General features: G+C 34.4%; 1 protein-coding gene across 1 annotated transcript in view; it reads left to right on the forward strand.

Annotated features, from left to right (window-relative positions):
• LOC129220277 (uncharacterized) overlaps nt 1-21,921 on the forward strand; it is a 275,573-nt gene that overhangs the window by 248,292 nt on the left and 5,360 nt on the right. The window contains exons 3-6 of the mRNA XM_054854666.1: nt 5,909-6,044; nt 10,803-10,936; nt 12,228-12,453; nt 21,589-21,725. Coding sequence (XP_054710641.1) covers nt 5,909-6,044; nt 10,803-10,936; nt 12,228-12,453; nt 21,589-21,725 — 633 coding nt within the window. The remainder of the gene's footprint in view (nt 1-5,908; nt 6,045-10,802; nt 10,937-12,227; nt 12,454-21,588; nt 21,726-21,921) is intronic.

Below are 21,921 nucleotides of genomic sequence, written 5' to 3' on the forward strand. Positions count from 1 at the left end.
TTTTTTTCGACTCGACCACACGTGGATAAATGCCTAAGAAGATTAAGACACGCGAAATAACCATTTTGACGTCTCCCGAGTTAATTACAACGAGTTTTCTCGTGACGTCTGTATGTACGTATGTATATTGTGCGTACGTATGTCGCGTAACTCAAGAACAGAATGTCCTAGAAAGTTGAAATTTAGTACAGAGACTTCTAGTGGGGTCTGGTTGTGCACCTCCCCTTTTAGTTGCATTCGGGTGTTTCTAAAGGGGTCTTTTTCCCCTTTTGGGGGGAATTCCTTTGTTAATTTCGATGAAAACTCAAGTGGTGTTATAATTTGCGATATATCGTCAGTCTTTTGGTTTTGTCACCAACTTGGCGACAAATTATTTTTTTTTTTACTTCCTTTTACAAAAAAAAGAAGTATTGTGTTCGCGAAAAAATTTCACTCAAAAATCGGCCTTTATTCCTATTATACTCACCCCCGAATGAATGTGGGGTTTTTTTCCGACTCGACCATACGTGGATATATGTCTAGGAAAGTACAGACACCCGAAATATCCATTTTGACGATCCCCGAGTTAATTACAAAGAGTTTTCTCGTGACGTCTGTTTGTACGTATGTATGTGCGTATGTATTTCGCATAACTCAAAAACGGTATGTCCTAGAAAGTTGAAATTTGGTATGTGGACTCCTAGTGGGGGTCTAGTTTTGCACCTTCCCTTTTGGTTGCATTCGGGTGTTTTTAAGGGGGTCTTTTGCTCCTTTTTGGAGGGAAATCATTGTTAATTTCGATGTAAACTCAAGTGGTGTTATTATTTGGCGGACTCTCGGCGATATATCGCCAGTCTTTTGGTTTTGTCGCCAACTTGGCGATAAATTAGGCATTTTTTTTAAAATCTGGTGTCGATCTGGCCACTGTTGGTAATATTTGGAGAGTAAACTATTGAATCACTTTTAAACTGCCAATAATGGGGAAATGACATTAAATTGGAGTAAAAGGAAGTCATGTGATGCACACATCAGCTCGTTAAGATGCAATTTGAAGGATTTTTGTTAGTAGAAAGAAAATAGCCAACTCCATTTTAACAACTCAGTGTTACGAAAGATTAAAATAAAGTTTAATTAGTAACACATTGAAATGGGACTAATATTAGTGAGGAAGGAAGGTAAATTTTAAATCTGCCTTCGAATAATTGATATGAAAGCTGCCTTCTCCCAAAATATCTTTTAAAATGCAAAATAATCGTTCTTTTCTTTTCTTTATGTTAACAAAAATGTTTTTAACCTGTGAAATATATTTTCTACCTCCATATACCAAATATTTTTTGTACTAACATCATTTAATCTTATTTTAATAATGTTTTTTTTTTCTTTCCAGAGTTTGAAAAGTTATTTTCAATTCAGACTCATATTTTTCACCATTGTATTTATTTAACAGTACTTACTCAGGAATTACATGCATTTTTTTGCTTACTAATAAAAATTTACGTAGGTTTGTCACGGCTAGCCTCCAAAAGATTTTTATTTTGAATGTCTTTCGCCTTGAATAATATAATGGAATTAAAAACATGAGGTAGAATTAGAGTATAGTGATTAAAAAAAAATACTACGATTTTGTGGCTTGCTTAAACGTCATTAAATCTTTCGTCAGATGTCTTTTAATCAGTAAGCGCACTTCACTTGCTTTGAAAAAGGGGTTACTTATAACCCCGAAACACGTGTCACTTTGCGAATTTGTGTGTATCATACGTTGCTTAGTCAACTTTTGTGCATATGATGCTCCACAACTAAAAAAAGTTTTCACATAGCACTGAAAACAACACCGATACTGCAGTGGGAAGGTTAATCGCAGTATCTACAAACATGCGTTTTTGAGATGTTTGAAGAAACGCGTTTTTGATTCCCCACAGACAATATTAAAATGTTGGGACTGAACGTTCCTTTCGAGCTTGATTTTCAGGGCGATTCTCGAAAAAATGTCCCGTGCGTAACGCTAAGTTTTTTATATTATTCAAGTAACTATTAATTAATTATGGGATTAACTGTTATGCTTTGATAGTATATTAAAGCATGTATTATTCCCCAACAGCATTATATTTAAAAGGCTTTAGTTAGATGGAAAAAAAAAAACTTAGCGTGCGACATTTTTTCGAGAACCGCCCTTCAACGTAATTCCAATACACAAGTTTGTACACTCAAGCTTAAGTAAAAAAAAAATGAAAAAAAAAATGCATAAACAAATGAAAATCGAAGAATTTGTGGATACTGCTGTTTCCCTTCCCAGCGCAGAGTACTACCCTTGGCTTAGAATTTTTTTTTTGTACTAGAAAATCGCCCGTCAAGGTATGACGGGTAAAAATTGCCTCTACATTTGAAAGAAGCCATTGCCCGTTTGATGATATTTTGATAGTCGAAATTTTAACCCTAACTCCAGTGGATTAACCCTGAGCTCTAGTAGATAGCGCTCATTGTGGACCACTTTTTCGCTTCTTCATTCTCCTGAAAGGACAGTCTTACCAGTAAAACAGTTAAGTGACCGAATCCAGTTGAGCCTTGTCGAAATTTTAACCCTAACTCCAGTGGATTAACCCTGAGCTCTAGTAGATAGCGCTCATTGTGGACCACTTTTTTGCTTCTTCATTCTCCTGAAAGGACAGTCTTACCAGTAAAACAGTTAAGTGACCGAATCCAGTTCAGCCCTGTCGAAATTTTAACCCTAACTCCAGTGGATTAACCCTGAGCTCTAGTAGATAGTGCTCATTGTGGACCACTTTTTCGCTTCTTCATTCTCCTGACAGGACAGTCTTACCAGTAAAACAGTTAAGTGACCGAATCCAGTTCAGCCCTGTCGAAATTTTAACCCTAACTCCAGTGGATTAACCCTGAGCTCTAGTAGATAGCGCTCATTGTGGACCACTTTTTCGCTTCTTCATTCTCCTGAAAGGACAGTCTTATCAGTAAAACAGTTAAGTGACCGAATCCAGTTCAGCCCTGTCGAAATTTTAACCCTAACTCCAGTGGATTAACCCTGAGCTCTAGTAGATAGCGCTCAGTGTGGACCACTTTTTCGCTTCTTCATTCTCCTGAAAGGACACAGTCTTACCAGTAAAACAGTTAAGTGACCGAATCCAGTTCAGCCTTGTCGAAATTTTAATCCTAACTCCAGTGGACTAACATTGAACTCTAGTAGATAGCGCTCATTGTGGACCACTTTTTCGCTTCTTCATTCTCCTGCAACGACACCGTCTTACCAGTAAAACAGTTAAGTGACCGAATCCAGTTCAGCCCTGTCGAAATTTTAACCCTAACTCCAGTGGATTAACCCTGAGCTCTAGTAGATAGCGCTCAGTGTGGACCACTTTTTCGCTTCTTCAATCTCCTGAAAGGACACAGTCTTACCAGTAAAACAGTTAAGTGACCGAATCCAGTTCAGCCTTGTCGAAATTTTAACCCTAACTCCAGTGGATTAACCCTGAGCTCTAGTAGATTGCGCTCATTGTGTACCACTTTTTCGCTTCTTCAATCTCCTGAAAGGACACAGTCTTACCAGTAAAACAGTTAAGTGACCGAATCCAGTTCAGACTTCTCCCAATAAAGCCTTTCCCTGCATTACCAAAACATGTTATCCAATTATCATGCCGTGGCGCGAGTTTCATTGTTGATGACGTCAGGAGCGTTACCCGATCATTGGCTGTGATATATATGAAAATTTGCATACTTATTTCGAAAGATATATACATATAAATATGTAAAAAAAAATAATGGCTCGTTAGGAAACTGCATCCTTAGATTTATCTTCAAAATCTTTGAACTTACGATTGTTTTTTATTATGTAATGTCTTAGCAGAACACAAAAAAACTCGTGCAATAATCTTTGTGATCCAAATATTTTTCCCTGAGAGATACAATAACAATCGAACGGATGAACATGCATGGATGTCATTTAATGGAGATTTTCCCTCCGAAAGAAAACAATGTCTCATCTAATGGATTTCTCCTTGTCCTCCTTCCCTTTGTATCATCATTTTCCTCCCAAGATCAGAGAGGACGTGGTCACGGGATGAAAGAGACCAATATCAGATTCCCATACAACAGTAATCAGACTCACTATCATGGCAAAAAATGAAAACATGGGGTAGTTATCGCGTTTGGGCCAAGAAAGTTTTCTGACGAATAAAACTGAAAACGTGCTTTCTAAGTTTTGACTGTATGATAAAGGTAGTTTAATTGTTGCTAAAAAAAACCACTTCGATCTAAATTTATCACAAGAAAAATATGTAAACGATTCATAGTCTGAGTTACAGACAATGTGGATTTTTTACTTCCTTTTACAAAAAAGGAAGTATTGTATTCGCGAAAAAATTTTCACTCAAAAATCGGCCTTAATTTCCATTTTTCTTACCCCTGAATGAATGTTGAGTTTTTTTTCGACCCAATCACACGTGGATATATACCTAGGAACGTACAGACATCTGAAATATACATTTTTACGACTCCCGAGTTAATTACAACGAATTTCCTCGTGACGTCAGTATGTATACATACGTATACGTATGTATGTGCGTATGTGTGTATGTATCTTGCATAACTCAAAAACGATACGTCTTAGAAAGTTGAAATTTGGTACGTAGACTCCTAGTGGGGTCTAGTCGTGCACCTTCTCTTTTGGTTGCATTCGAATGTTCTTAAGGGGGTCTTTTGTTCCTTTTGGGGGAAATCATTGTTAATTTTGATGTAAACTCAAGTTGCGTAATATTTTGTCAGACACTTGGCGATATATTGCCAATCTTTTAGTCGCCAAGTTTTGTAGCCAACTTGGCGACAAATTTGGCGATTTTTTTTTCTTTTTCTTATTTTTTTAAAAACAAATTTGGTTTCAATTTGTCCACTGACACATACTTTCTTTATTTTACACTAGCGGTACCCGCACGACTTTGCCGTAGTAGAAAATTAAAAGGTCATTTGTTTCGTCTGTATAGTTCCAATAATGGATGATGAATTTCGCGCCAATATGCTATGTCCATTTGCTCGTCCATTTTATTTTAATTTGCTCGTACATGTTAGGGTAAATTACTCGTCCACATTATGGTAATTTGCCCGGTAAAATGGGCTTCAAATTGAAATTGAGAAAAAACAAAATCGAATTTTCGAAAAATCGCTTCGAGATGCTAACCTTTATACTACGAACTAATTTTGTACCAAAATTCATGAAAATCGGCCGAATGGTTTAGGCGCTACGAGAGCGTCATACATCCAGAGATCCCGACATCCAAAGACACAGACGTTTAACTTCATTATTAGTAACGATGCTGGTAGCTTCTATTTTTAACGGTCACTCACTAACAGAATTTAACACATTACTTAAATAACTTAGTTTATGCTCAGTAAAAATTTAAGCGTTAAAATTAATGAATCACATTTCCAGTAGAACTTCAACTATCCGAATCAATCAGGACTGGACGCTATTCGGATTATTGTTTTTTTCCTGAAAAAAGGGTTTATTTGAATTAATTTTTGTATGCTCGTTAATAATGGGAAATAAATATATTAAAGAACACGAGTTTTTAATTAATTACATGAACCGGCCACCTAGTGAGAGACGGCAGTCAGTCAATACAATATGAGATGGTGACTCATAGCTTTGTAGAATAGAGGACAGCAGCGCGGGTAGACAATCATTTTTATGAGAATTGGGGTGCTTTTTTGTCTTGATTTCTGAAATTCCGGAAAGGATTCGGAAAACCAGCGATTCGGAAAGTCGGAGTTCGGATAATTGAAGTAATAAAGCATTAACAAAAAAAAATTAACCTTTATTTTAAAAAAAAGAAGAAGAAAGCCGAAGCCTTTTAGAAAATGCGGGAAATTTTGCGTGAAAATATTGTATAATATAATATTTCTAATATTTCATTTTAACCAACAGCTTCAGAAGTCCGTTCAAGGTCACGTATACTTGAAGAAAACTGATTTAGAAACTGAAGGTGTTTACAGATGCGAAGCTTCCGCCGAATCTCCAACGTTCCAAACAGTAGAGGCAGAAAAACAACTGAAAGTCTATGGTAAGTTGCAAATGCATACTATATCTTTAAACGTGTGCTGTTTTTACAATAAATAACCTGGATTTAATCAGTAAGTTACCGCCCTATAGCCAGGGCTATGGCAGAAATACGTGAAATACACCGCCAGCTCAGTCATTTCCAGCCGAGGACTGCAGTTTCGTTCTCATTAGCACTCGTCAGCCCGGCATAGGAAGTGACTGAGCTGGAGATAGAAAACCTTTTAAGGAAGCCAAGAGTGTCAAACAAACTGGTAGCTAATATACTGGCTAGTTGAAATTTTACATTAGCTACCAGTTTGTTTGGCACTCTTGGCTTCCTTAAGCCCTATAGCCAGGGCTGAGGCAGAAATACATGAAATCCTTAAAGCCCTGGCTATATGGCAGTAACTTACTGAATATACCTGCCTTGCCTTCAATATGCAAGTTGAACCGAACCATTGCTTCGGTCACTCGTCTGGTCAGTGCTAATTCTGTATTAGCTACTCGTTTGTTTGACACTCTTGGCTTCCTTAAGAGGTTTTCAATCTCCAGCTCAGTCACTTCCTATGCCAGGATGATGAGTGCTAATAAATACGAAACTGCAGTCTCGGCTGGAATAACTAAGCTTGGCGGTGTATTTCATGTAACCTGGTTTTAGTTCTTTTTTCGCTACTATTATTTCGTGTTGTTACTATGGAATCGAAACATATTAACCAAATTGTTTTTCCCTGATCAAAAATTAATAACCAACATTTTCGCGGTAGACTGCTGCAAAAAATTGAAATCCATTATCATCTGATAAAGTTTTATGTTCCTGGAAGCAAGGTAAAATATTTTTGGGGATAAAACAAGTATTATTGTGGACTTTTTATTTTCACAAATCCATGTGCAGAAATTTTTAAAACGTTTTTGGTGATGAACAATTAAAGTATTGGAATATAAAATACGACATAATTTAATCGCCTTTGGTAAGTGATTTTTTTGACTTTACGAGTGTGTTTTCAGTCAAAGAAATCGTTTTTTACTCGATACAATTTTCATCTACATATAAACTTAATCTGCTAGATATTAGGTAGTACAAAAATAAAATGTCGGCTTTTAGTTTTGATACAAAGATTTAATTCATATATATATTTTTTTTAATTTACAAACCTTAGAATTAAAACCAATCTTTGGATTTCATTCTCCAAGCTTTCAAAATTTGACTCTTTTAATCTAAATTTTTTTTCCAGTTTAGGGTTTTTCTTTTACAATTCAAAGCGTTTTACTTCCTTTAATTAATTTTCTTTACATTTAAGATTTTTTTCTATTGTTTAAAAAACGTTTTATAATAGCATTTTCAAATATTCTTACCTTGTAAAATATAACTTATACACTTTGAACTTTAATAAAGTATTGTCTGTCTTTCTAGATAAACATAATAGCTCATAATTATACGCACATTTAGGAAATTAATGATGTTTAGATTAGAATATTTTTTAATCGAAGATTTTCTTGTCATAAAGAATTTTCTTGTGTGTTGTGTGTGATTTTTTCTGTCTTTTTAATTTTTCAGTCATCAGAACGGCCTCTGATTAAGCGTTTGAAAATATAAATTCATTTACATTTCATTATTTTAAAATAATTTGGCATCACGGCCATTCCATGGAAAACTGTGATTTTGTCTTGCACGTGACATATATGTCATTAAAAATAATTCTTTAAAATATTGTTCCTTTTTTTTTGGCTTAACAAGTTGAAAACTTCTATTCGGTATCTTAAGCAAAAAAGTTCGTCCCCAGTATTCAAAATTATTACTTTATAATAAAATATATGGATCGTCAGGTGCGGGACAAGCGGTTGATTTTTTCCTGGAATGGCCATTCAATGACTTTCAGTGCAAGTTACAGTTGTAATTTTTTACAATTTTTAAATATTGATTTTTTACCTTTAAAAAATATTTCTAGCTGTTTAAACGTATGCTTTGATTACAAGAATTGTCAAACCTACCCTTTCCTGAACACTGTAAATAGCTTGTTTTCCAACTGATATATACAGGGTGTTCCGTTTTACCCTGCAAAATACCTTTATTTTCGCAACCGTTAGTACTAGATGAATACTTCCAAATTGCAAAAATGTTCAAAATTAGATGCAGAGTTGAGGCATTGAAAGTTTGAAGTAAAAATTAAAATGAGTCAAAAAACACAAAATTTAACTTTTTATACGGGCCCTAGGTCATCTAGCTTATATTTAGGAAAATAATCTTCATTAAAAACTAATTCCAACACAAAAGGTTTTACATTCGTACGACCGATATTCACCGAGTTTTGTGGCTTACACCAATTTTCACTCGCCGTCAATAACACCTTTTGGGGGAAAATATAGTGGTTAACAAAAGTTTGAAATTACATGTCTGCACAGAGTGTGATTTTTCAAATTATTAGAAGTTTTGTAGTGTGTTTTTGCGTATCACGACATACCATTTGCATTTATTTTTGAATAGCAATGAAAAATATAAATACTTGGTTTTTTAACTTCGACAATCAGTCATTCTTCTGAAAGGGCGATAAGTTCAAATTTCATCTTCTGTATGGTCCCTAAAAACTTTAAACTCGAATATCTCCTTGAGTTTTAGTCGCACTAATGTCAAGTTTTTTTTTTTTTTTTTTTGTCAGTAATAGTTTTCAATTGAGATTATTTCTCTAAATATTAGTTAGAAGACCTGGGGCCCGTATAAAAAGTTAAATTTTGCATTTTTTGACTCATTTTTATTTTCACTTCAAACTTTTAATATCTTAACTCAGCACCTGATTTTAAAAATTTTTGCGATTGGAAGTATGCATCTAAGACTAACGGTTGCGAAAATAAAGGTCTTGTAGGTTAAATCGGAACACCCTGTATACTTGTTTTATTTTTTTTCCCCTTTTCGAGGTTTCACTGTAGGGATATACTTCCCTTCGTGGCAGTAAAAGGAATAAAGAAAAAACTACTTATCCCTATGGGATAAAGTAAGAAGTACATCAATATATGAAACAGGGGAAAAAACCGCTTTTCTTCGATCTGCGTTTAGTCTATTCAGAGTTTCAGTTTAAAAATAAAACGTCCACCCTTTCTACGAGCCTTTATTACTTTCACACACATATATTTTGAATATTTCTAATGCTGTTGAGATATATTTCTGCCATTTATTCGATATTTTGACATTCTTTAAATTTTTGGTCATTTTTATTGAGCAACTAAGATAATTGTGTATTATTTCACTTCGACCTCAGCCTAGTGTAAGCGAATTCTATTGTCATTTTGATTCGTCTAATCAGACAGATGAAGCTTTTCATTACACATCTACCACCAAAAATGATCGCACAACCATGACAGTTTTGAAAAACTCATGGGAAAATCAGCCTCATTTTTTGACATAAAAAACTATAATTATGTCAAGAAGTTCAATATCTTTGAAAAGTGAACTAATTGACTTTGACATAAGAAAATACGCTATATTTACTACGCCACTGCAAAAAATGAATAAATAAATAAATCATTGTCTTTAATGTTTTTTCACCTTAAAACCATTAAAGAGAATATGATAAGTAGACGCATTTAAAACTTTCCGATTTATCAATGCACACAAGCTTCAATAAAACGCCTTTATTTGTTCGGCAGGTTTTTTTATAAATTAAATATCTTATTCATAACGAAAGTACTATTTTAGTCAGAATTGATATAATTATCATACAATTTATTGTTCCTAAAATGTGAATCACATGAGCAGAAAGCTCGCGTCATATTCACATACAGAAACGCTGAAACAAATATATAAAAACTTAGTTACATCATGACATGGTAATAGCATTTAATCTGAGATTGAATTATAAAAGTTTGTATTTATTTAAAGTTGTTGTTATTATTGTCGTTGTTGTCGTGTGCCAGCTAGGCAGGCAATTTGGGGTGCGCTGCTTCACTTTTCCAACTGTACCGTCATTTGGTGTGATGTCCGAATTCCACAGAATACACATGCCATAAGGACTCGTGTATAGGTTAGGCAACCATTAACAGCACAATAACACGTTCACACATAGAAAGGACATGAACAGAAGAGAGAAAGTACAGTGCTGGTAGAAAAAATTGCATAACCCTCGCATTTTCACAACAGTGGGATTATGTGAGAAGTTTTGGTCGACCGATTAACGATGAATGTATGTGAAATTCTGCAAAACTTATGCAATAAACATTTAACAGGAGGAATCTGATCATTGTTTACGTAGATCGGGGATGTTTCCAGGCCAAGGCAAATTGCTGACCCCATGCTCATTTTTTCATTTCCGAACCTGCGTTTGAGTTTTAGAGAAAAATATTACTTATCCTCATGTCAATTTAAGTCTAAGAGCAGGATAAAGGTTTTTGAGTTGTTACTTACCAGTTTTGCCCTATGTGACGGAGCAGAATATCCTGGAAAATGACGTTTGGAACTGAAGTAAAGTGATCCCGGATAGTAGAAAACAATTTCTCCTCCAATATGCCAATATACACCTGAGCGTTCACTGTTCCTTGCACTAAGTGAAGGCCACCCACTCCTTGATCAGAAATACATCCCCAAATCATCTGGGATACGGGACGCTTGACTGTGTGTCAGATGCAGTCGGGATGATATTCATCTCCTTTGCGGCGCGGGTGATGCAATTTTTTTTTACCACCACTGTACATCCATGCCGGAATTCAAATCCAGCATTTCCCTATCCGCAGAATTTAAAGTTCGGAGTTTTTTTTTTTTTTTTTTAAATTGTATTTCAATATTCTCTTATAGTGTTGCCACAGGAAGATCCTATTATCGAGGGCAGTCAACCAAGATACGAAGTTGGAGACTTCGTTAACGTAACTTGCAGATCTGGAGCTTCGAAACCACCTTCTGTTTTGAAATGGTATATAAACGGTAAAGAGGTAATTGATCGTATTACTATTTGTTAGTTGTTTACATTACTATTTGTTGGTAATTTAACATTTTATTCCATACTACGTTCACGGAAAAGATAGATCAATAGTAAACAAACAGATTGACAGAAGGTTTGCCACGTTTGAGGATTTTTTCTTAAATAATAATAATAAAAAAAACAGCAGCATTGGCTAAATTTGCAATCGAGGTTTTCTTGGCACCAATTCGTTCTTGTCCAAGCCAAATACGTGATTCATGTCATCAAATAGCTCATCTCTTTAATTACATCCATTCCTATCCATCTTTCCCGTGAACGCAGCATAGTTCATCATGAAAGTAGTAATATTTTTCAAATAAAAAATAATGTAGTGTCCAACTACAGTAGAATCTCATTTAGCTGGCTGTCGTTTATTCGACTATCCAGATTATCCGGATTAAATTTGTAGTCTTTAAAAAATAACGTTCTGAGAGATAATTTTAAACTAAGCAAAAATGTAACTATAAACACGCTGAACATTCGCTTTTTATTTTGATTAAATTTGCAGCCCCTTCATAGATTGTTCAATAATTTAAGGTAACCTAAGAAACACCACTGCTGCTAAACTCTGCTGTTAAAGCAGACGGGTGATCACGTTTTATTTAAACAACACACGTGTTTGAAGACAGTGAATCTATTCTTTGTAATGAAATTACGTGAAAAAAGTCTTGTAAAAATTTCTATTTAATTTTGCAGCAAATTGTTATTTTTATCGTAATCGACTGTAAATGTCTGCTAATCTAAGGATTTGCTTTGCTTATTGACATACTAACCGGATTAACTTGTCAGTTTTTTTTTTTTTTTTTTTTTTTTTTTGTTTTGAAAATTTTAAGCACATGCAGAAATAACTCCATTTCACGACTGCAGTTTTTACCGTTATAATATACGTCACCAGTCACAATTGTTCGTCGAAAGTTAAGATTTGTCAGCAGGTCCATGCAAAAGGGAAAGGATAATACTTAAAACAAAAATCAAGCAAAATAAGGAGAAAAATTATAATTAGGAGCATTTTTTTTTTTTTTTTGATGAAATTTTAAGGAGACGAATATCAATTTTTGAACTGACGTCGAACTTCATAAGTAGTGACACACCATCAACGACCAGAATGATACTTATTACAATTTAATGCATCTTTCTTAAAGCATATTTTTGCAAATACTTGACGGTGAAAATTGGCCTTACCTTGTTTAATAAATTGCACTTTTACCTTATATTTTAACTTTTGTTTAAACTGTATAACTTTAGATTTATACTATTTTTAGGCGTTTCCTGGGGAAGAAAAATCTTACCCAGCAATCAAGCATGAAAACGGGTTGCAGACGTCTCTACTGGGACTCATGTTCATGGTAAAACCACACAATCTTTTTCAAGGGGGAGCCCTCACCTTGAAGTGCACAGCTACAGTTTCTCAAACTTATTCAACGTCTAGTGAAGAACTCATAATTGGAGAAAAATACGTTGACGCATCTTCTCCGTTGAGCACGTTAGGTAAGCTATTGGAATATTTTCCTAAACAGCATACGGAAATTTATGACGTAATTCTTATCTCATGCATTCTAGTCCTGACCCCACAATGTAAGCCGGTAAAAATTTTCATAATCTTGATCTGTAGGTGTTCTAATGTGAGAATATCTTGGGTAGACATGTTGAATCCTGCGTGAAATGATTTTACAGGCCATCAAAGTAAGCGGCCATTTTGGTTGACCTGCTCATTACTTTTTCGCAGCAGGCGTACCTACAAATTTCGTATTATTACAAATTTATTTATATTTATGTCTACCCAAGATATTCTCACATTAGAACACCTACAGATCAAGATTCTAAAGAGAAAATCTCTGGACCTACAAAGTTTTGCGGGCATTCATTGTGGGGCCTGTATAATATTTCGGGTACTGTTTTATTTAACAACAGGCCCAGAACTGTGCTCGATCGTGTTATCATTACAGTCAAGCTCGCTTATCAAAATATTGGTTGAGAGAATATCCCGCTCAATGTAATAAGTTTTTAATCTACCAAACCGTTGGAGTTTGTCATTTAATTTCGGATAATATTCTATTATCTGAATATTATTTAATACAATATCCCGCTGAATAGAATAATTTTTCGCGGCAAAATGGCTGTTCCACTCAGCGAGTCCGGCTGTATTATAACGATATGGAAGAGTTAAATAAAGGAAAAACACCTTTTTTCAGCTAATTTGTGTCAAATTGTAAGAGAGTTAATTGACAAACAATAAGCAATACTCTATATTGTGAATTATAGCGTAATTTACTTCATAAAACGAATTAAATTTCAATACTTTTAGTGAAGTATTTAATTGATTTCGAAAAATTTTACTTGGTTGGATGCTTTTAATGACAGTATAATTTAAACCAGAATAGGCAATGTACAGATTTCAGTTAATTTTATATTACACTCTTTCACTTGTATAAACTCTTGTTTTTTCTTAATTTTAATTTTAAATGAAGCGAAAAATTATAAAACAATGCGTAAATAAGACTAAAACTCTCGTATTGCATTATAAAATTATTTTGGCCCTTTTTCAGTATCTAGTACTACGAATTTTAAAACTTTTAGAGCAATAAAATTCGTTTACGAAACTGAAAATGTTATCTAAAACGAGGAATGCTTTAGTTCGAAATAATAATGGACGGCTTTTGCTTCTAATAGCTGGCGGTTATTTTGGCGGTCTATTAGTCAGTCAATTGTTTTTTCCATACATTGTTCTTCAAGGTAAAAATGTCAGATAAGTTTTAATGTAGAAATTTTAAGAGAAAAAATGTTTAAAAGAATAACATAGTTAAGCAGAAGTAGAAAAGCAACTCTTCAAAATATCTGCACTGTCATTATCTTGCGAAGCGACGACGCAGTTTAATTTTTTTCCTCTAATCTCTTTAAACATAGTTAAAAGTAAGAGTGTGTCTTAGTTATCTTCTTTTTCGGACTATACAGTCATAATAATAATATTGTTTTACTTTTAATTGTATTAAATAGTTTAACTTGAGTTGCAAACGATTTTGTATCATGCACTACCTGCATTTCACAGCCAAAGCTATATTACTAATTCTGTTAACTTAATCCATTTCAGAGACAGTCTAATCTTTTAATAGCTTTAAACGAGTAAGTAAATTTGTTAAGAATACGCTATAAACGCTTTAGGCTCAGTTTGCGATAGTCTTTCTATAAAGTGGATGAAGGCAAAAGTTTTTCATTAAAATTCGTTCCCTAGTATCATTTAAATATGTTGCATTATAACTACCTGTATTTTGAATTGGGATTTAACAAATTATTCGTTTTTTGTCTTTTGAATATAATAGCAAGTTTTGAATGAGATTAAGCATAATTCTTCTGCTTGAATGTATTAAATAAATCGCAAATGCAGTTAAAATTGTTCTTTTTTTTTAAATGATTTTTTTTGTACGTTTCATAAAATGATTTTTAAGCATTCAAACAAAAAAAAATGTTTTCACTGTTTAGATGTAATTTACTGGTAAAAATGAAAGTACATATTGTTGTAAGTTAGAAAACTATCTAAGTTTACCATCATCACAAATGCTCCAAATATTTTTGTCGGCATGTTTGCACCGATCAAAAAAATTACAGTGCAAATTCTGTATTATAATTCTGGAATAGGTGAAAAAAAAGCAGAGTGTACAGTACACCCTTTCCTTTACAAAACCACACACTGTTAAAACCAGGGGTTCCAGACGAGAGAATATATTCCCCCTAAGGTGAAGGCATGGTACCGAAGGGTGCCATACTAGCCAGGAAACGCAGCTGGGGTGCGAAAACAGCAGGCAATCGCAGAATGAATCGATACGCATGCGCGTTGACTTCGACATTCATTCAACCACTTTAATATGGCGGGCGTAGGATCAGTAGCTCGATGTTACGTTCACATTGAATAAAGTAAAATATTGGATTAAAACTCTTCTAGGATTAAAACTTTCGAGGATTCAACTCCAAAATAACAAGTAAGTACAGCTTTTGATCACTTTGTAGCTTTCAGGGCTTTCAAACATAGTTAAAAGTGCTTTTAAAAGTACGTTTACTGCTTTTTATTGTTTAACGGTTACTGTATTGCTATTTCCAACATTCAAACCGATACTAAAAATATCCATCATTCTTTTCTTGAGTACTCGATAAGCAACGTTTAACCACCACATTATTGACCAGCAGTTAGATAATAATCAACAAGTGAGATGAAATTATGAAAAAAATGATTCTTGTGCTTCGTAGATTATAAAACAGAATAGCAAGCGGGAAAAAATGAACTAAAAAATAAAACTCGTTCCGTCTAGTTTTTTTTTTTTTTTTTCATTCAAGTGTTTGAATCATTTCCTGTTAGCGGTTATCTGATTGGTGTTATTTTGTGAAGCCGATAATATAGCGTTAGAAATTTCTTTTGGTTTTTAAAAGTGGCGAAAAACTTCTAGTCTTTAAATTTAAATATATTTGTGACAGCTCTTTGATACCAAGTAAAAGGGGTAGATATTTATTGCTTTATTTATTTTCAATATATTACTGAAAAAAAATCATCAATACGCAGAATTTTTTGACACGTTTTTAACGGCCCCAGAGTTGTTATTTTCATTATTATTATTTATTTTATTAATTTAAAGAAAAAGATAAAAATTTCACTGGTCCGTAATTCTTTTTATTTGCTTTTATCTGTCGTGGGTCAAAAGAGGATGAGAAACACTGAGTTAGAGCACGATCAGATGAATTAAAGCAACGCTTCTTAACTATGTTGAAAACTCTGAAATATGAGCAAATGCTGTAATTACAAGTTTTAATCTTTTCCAGTGCTTAATTCAATGTGAAAAATGTCCAAAACGTAGAATATCATGAATCAAAACTAGATATATGTTAAAAAAAGAACAACTACACAACTGTATTCAAAAACACACAATACGGAAGAGGGGGGAGTAGGATCTACAGTAGAAATCAGTAAGGGTGCCATTTTTCTCTCAGAAGGTTCTTTCTGGTCACCCCAGCTGCCTATCTTTTAGAAGGTGCCTGTTTTTCACCCAAATAAGAGGTGCCATTTCGGCTCCATATTGGGTGTCGCTGGTGAACAAGCTTTTCACCCCTGAAAGGTGCCAAACGCAACCTGTAGTTTTAACAGTGCATAAACCGAAAGTCAATGGTGTTAAATTTGGTAATCGCGGTAGTCCTTGAAGTTTGCTAAAAAAAAGTGTCCGTTATTACAATTGACACTTATTTGTGCATAAATAAAACAAATTTTGCTTCCCGTCTGACTTTAAACTGGTTAATTCCATTTATATATCGGAAATTCTTAACTTTTGAAATTCGCCAACTATGTACTTTGTATTTAGCAGTAAGTTTCATCCCCTAAGCCGATGCAATGGCAAAACTACATGCAATATAACACACATCCCGGTTTTCACACCCAGAATCTACAGTTTCGTTCCTGTTAGAACTCTTCAGTCTGGAACAGTGAATAACCGAGCTAGAGGCAGATGTCATCTCATTGAAGCCGAGAGTTTCAACAAACTGGTAGATAAAGTGAATTAATCGCATCAGAGAGTGTCCGAAGAATGGTGCGGTTCGATTCTTGAATTGAAGGCATAGCATAGGTATTTAGCAGTAACTTACCAAATTGTTGACTCTCTCAGCTATAACTTGAATGAGATGTCATCTGCCTCCCGATCGGTTATTCAATATTCCAGACGACCCCTAATTTGCATGCAGAACTTTTATCATCGAGGTAGACCGTGCAAAGCCGGGAGACGCAGCTAGTCAATTTAATTAACCCGAGATTGCTCACGGCGCAGGGTATGGCATACCCACTAGGGTGCGTCTTATTTTTAAAGGTATTATTTTTTTTATGAGGCACCCTCTCATTTTGTTCCTTTGGATGAAAAAAAAAATTCTCATATATTAAAAATAAAAATTGAATAATATTTAGAGGGTGCTGACACTGCTTCTAAATTTGTCAACTCTCTCTCTTTTTATTTTTTTTTTAATTTATTTATTTAGTCTGGATTATAAGTAGCAACAGTGAAAAGTTTGTATTGTCACATGGAAGTAACAAAGAGAAAAATTACAATATTGCTGAATGTAAAAGACCGAAAGTGTAAACCTGTGATATGAATGGCATTACCGAACTTTCAAATGATTTTTGACATTATTACATAAAATGATAACCATGAAATGCTTATTATTTTAGTATGTATAAGAAATAGGTATTTGTGTTATGTTAAACCCAACCAACCTAATGTCATGTTAATTAAAAATATGTCAAGAGTTAATTTTTACACCATTTTTTTTTTTCAAAATGAATGTAATTTTAATTACTGGTAGCACCCCCTAAATTATGTTCAAATTCTATGAAACTTTTATGTGTGTATTTTTTCATCAAAAGGAAGCAATTAAAGGGGTGCCCCATAAGAAATTCAAAACTTTTTTAAAAAGTGCATTATAAGACACACCCTAATACCCACCTCTTAGCTTTCAAACAAATTTCTCCCCCACCTTTTATTGTAAGTGAACGATTCTTTGTGTAGCTGATCCAAAGGCCTAAATCATTAAGCGGTAGAAACGGCGGAGACATTCTAACAGTAATTTCTTTGGAATTGTATTCTACGGGTATGTCATACCCTGCGCGAGAATTTCTGCAACAGTTCTGAACTACCAGCTATCAATGCTTCCGAGAGACCAAAAATTAAGACTTGGATCTGGTGAAGACGTTATCTCCCGTGCTAAAAAAGCAAAATCAAAGTACAAAAGGTGTACTGAATGCCCCTATAAAAAAGACAAAAAAAAAAAAAAAAAGAAAGAAAATTAATTTGAATTTTGCCATCTTGAATTTAAATTATGTTTTTCGCAATCACGAGTGTGTGTATGTAGGCGTGTGTGTTTGTGTGTGGGGGTATGTGTTTGCGTGTACGGGTTATGTGTATGTGTGTGTAGGCATATGTATTTGTGTCTGTGTGCAGGCATGAATGTGTGGGTAATTGTGTGTACGTGAGTGTATGTTTTTGTGTGTGTATGTGTGGGTGTCTGTATGTATTCGTGTTTGTATGTGTTTGTGTATGTGTGTATGTGTTTGTGTGCGTGTGTGTAGTTGTGTATGTATGCGCGTGTGTGTAGGACATGGATGCAACCTGGAGACGGCTTTCGCTATAGGAGCAGCATCGTGATGACCCGGTCGAAGGTGACGGTGCGGAGGGTAGCGGTGGGAAAATAAAATGATAGGAACGTCAAAAGCAGTCAAATGAGAACAATAAGCAATCGTGATTGCTCAAAAATGTGTGTTTGAAAAATGTAAGAAACACATTTGTATGGACCATATGACATGCATTTACAAAAAATGCCCAAATTGAATGTATGTATTTTAAAAATATAACTTATAATTATACTCTTCTTTCTTATTTTAGTTTTTATCATTTTTGAAAAAAAAAAAATTGAACTCGAAAATACGAAAAAACCTCCTAGGGTATGAAATACCCTGCGCGAGCATTCCTGTTCCTTTTGGTCGCGCAAACAATCTCGGGTTATACGATTTCACTAATAACTGACTAAAGTTCAATAAATTTGAAAACAATTATATAAGTTTCCCGACAGTTTCAACTGCTGTTCACAAACACAGTCGAATTGATTTATCACTTCTACCCGTCCTTTTATGTCGATTTTCTGGGGTATAATCTCAACATGGAACTCGTAGCTTGCAAGAAATCTGAAAATGCAAATTAGTGCATTTCATTCGATAAACAGGAAAATAACGCCTGCGTTTGGTGTCTTTCAGCATTGTTTCTTTTCCCTTGAGCATGAAATCTCGTGTTAAGTCTGTGCATATTCCCAATCTGTTGCGTTTTGGAGAGTGAATTCGTCATTAAACATGTCTAAATACATCCTGTTATTTTACAACCACCGTGTCTTTATTCGTTAACATACGTGTCGCCGAACTTGTAACGATTCAAGTAGTGTATTTGATTTCGCAACCGTAAATGAAATAATGTAAATAAAATAATGTAAAAAAATAAAAAATTAATTTGAATTTTCACATTTTGAATACAAATCATGTTTTCGCAATCTTGAGTGTGTGTGTGTGTATGTAAGCGTGTGTGTTTGTGTGTGGGGGGGGGGGCGGCGTATAGGGGTGTATGTGTATTTAGGCATGTGTGTTTGTGCCTGTGTGCAGGCATGAGTGTGTTGGTAGTTGTGTGTATGTGTGTTTGTGTGTGTGTGGGGGGGGTGTATGTGTGTGTTTGTGTCCGTGTGCAGGCATGAGTTTGTGCGTAGTTGTGTGTATGTGTGTGGGGGGTATGTGCATGTGTGTTTGTGTCTGTGTGCAGGCATGAGTGTGTGGGTAGTTGTATGTGTAGGTGTGTGTATGTATGTATGCGAATGTGTGTGTAGGTGTGTGTATGTATGCGTGTGATGTGTAGGATATGGACGCAACCTGTCGACTGTTTTCGCTAGAGGAGCAGCATCGGGACGGGGTGGTCGACGGTGGTGCTGCAAAGTGAGGCGGGGAGGGGGAATCATAGGAACATCAAAACAGTCAAATAAAAGCAATAAGCAATGTGATTGCTCAGTAAAAAAATAAAATAATAAAATGAAGTGAAAATGTTTTACTTGCGTTTCAAATACCAAGAAAAGTATTTTTCTGTCTTTATTGAAAAAAAATGCTAAATAATTTATTTAATTTTTTTTTTTTTTAATTTCACTGAAAATATTATCGTAGTTTCACACTTTCAGTAGCTTTTCAAGCTCCCGCCACCCCATCCTACGTCGTTAAATCTGATGTTGGGCACCTTCTACTTAAAATCGTTTTAACCTAGGCTTTTTGTACTTTTTCGGTTTTCTCGATGGCCTCAGAAAAGTGACCGTCAGAGAGAGAGAGAGAGCTTTGACTATTAGAAAGGGCTTATTACTAAAAGACATCAGGAGAATTCGTCCCAACGAGAAATTGAGCTTTGACTTTTATAAAGGGATTATTTCTAAAAGAAATCAGGAGATTTCGTCACAACTAGGGGACGAAGTTTTTTTCTTTCTTTCTTACATTTCAAAATTTCAGGGTAAAAAATCATTTTGAGAGAAAAATGATGCATCGTGTACTTTGTTAAACCACTATTACAAATAAATTGAATGTTATACTTTTTTACTGATTTTTTTTTTTTTTTTTTGGCACGATCTCACCCAAAAAGGCTCATTTAAAAATAATTATTTAAATAGAAATAAACTACTGTTTCTAATTTCTTCTATTTGTAGATCGTCTATTTGTAGACTTGATCTTGAAAGTTAACATAATGAATATTTGTTTAACGTTAAATTAACGCGAATGCTGTATATTATCTTATTAATATTAATAAACGTTTTCAGTGTTTTAAATATTAAATGTTCCCCCAATTATTTTGATTTAATTGATTTCGAAGAATCTGTACAAAAAATAATTAAAACGAAGAAAACATTTATGGTCTTAAATTAAAATAGGATTCAATTTCGTATATAATTTAAGACAGTTATTCAATGAACAAGAAAATAATTGTACCTTTCTAACTGGAATCTGTATAAAGTAATTTATTGGAAAAAAAATCATAAAAATTAATTACAGTACTATGACTGATTCTAAGCTTTTCATTTTATTGACGTATAACTAAATTTGTAATGGGCGACAATAATGACAAACACATAATAAATTTGATCTTGCTTGTTGTTTAAATCTTTATGTTTTTGTTCAAAAGAGAAATTTTTCTACTCTTCATTTTTCTATTGCAAAATGAACCCCGAATTATCCGAAACGCAGGAAAATTCGAGTTTTCAGATCTTAACTGAGTTTAAAAAAAAAAAAAGAGACGCTAATATTTTTACTTCTTTTTACAAAAAAGGAAGTATTGTATTCGCGAAAATTTTTCACTCAAAAATCGACCTTAATTTTTATTTTGCTTTCCCCGAATGAAAGTTGAGTTTTTTTTTTTTTTTTTCGACCCGACCACACGTGGATACATGCCTAGGAACGTACAAACACCCGAAATATCCATTTTCCCCTACGATCCATGAGTTAATTACAACGAGTTTCCTCGTGACGTCCGTATGTATACGCGTACGTATATACCTCGCATGACTCAAAAAAGGTTGTCCTAAAAAGTTAATTTCGTACGTAGACTCCTAGCGGGGTCTAGTTGCGCACCTTCTTTTTTGGTTGCATTTGGATGTTCCTAAGGGGGTCTTTTACACCTTTTTGGGGGAAAGTCATTGTTAGTTTCAATGCTAACTCAAGTGGTGTTATAATTTGTCGCACACTTGGCGATATATCGCCAAACTTTTGGCCACCAAGTTTTGTCGCCAACTAAGTGAAACATTTGGCGGATTTTTTCTTTTTTTTTTAATTTTTAAATCTGATTTCAATTCGGCCAATGTTGGTGATATTTAAAGAGTTAACCACTGAATAACATTAATTGCCGATAATGGGGGAATAAATCTGTGTAAAACGTTTGTTTTCCTTCGGTTCGCAAGAAACAAGGGGTGAAAATATTTAGTGTTTCCTTGCTTCATCCAAGGCGCTATTATCATTAAATTGGCGTAAAAGGAAGTCATGTGATTCACACATCAGCTCGATTCATTTCTAACATATGTTTGCCATTATTTTTTCAGCTGTTTTAGCAGAGGATGGTCCTATTATTTCTGGAGGGAAATCGCACTATAGAGTTGGTGACGATCTTATTGTGAACTGCTCATCAACTCAGACAAGACCTATTCCTCAGCTGCATTGGTTTCTAAATGAGGAGCCGGTAAGTGGGGCTGTTTCCATCAATGTAATACTTAAACTGCATTGAGAAAAACTTAATACAACTGACTGTACTTTTCTAGACGCAATGCTCATGTCAAGTCTACTTTTGATGTTGTAAAATCTTTTACATTTCTGTACGTGAAAGGTAAAGAGTCTTAAAAACAAGATTAGTCAAGAGATGAGTTTAAAATGTTTAT

The sequence above is a fragment of the Uloborus diversus genome, chromosome 1 (genome assembly GCF_026930045.1).
Source record: "Uloborus diversus isolate 005 chromosome 1, Udiv.v.3.1, whole genome shotgun sequence".
Taxonomy (NCBI): Eukaryota; Metazoa; Arthropoda; class Arachnida; order Araneae; family Uloboridae; genus Uloborus; species Uloborus diversus.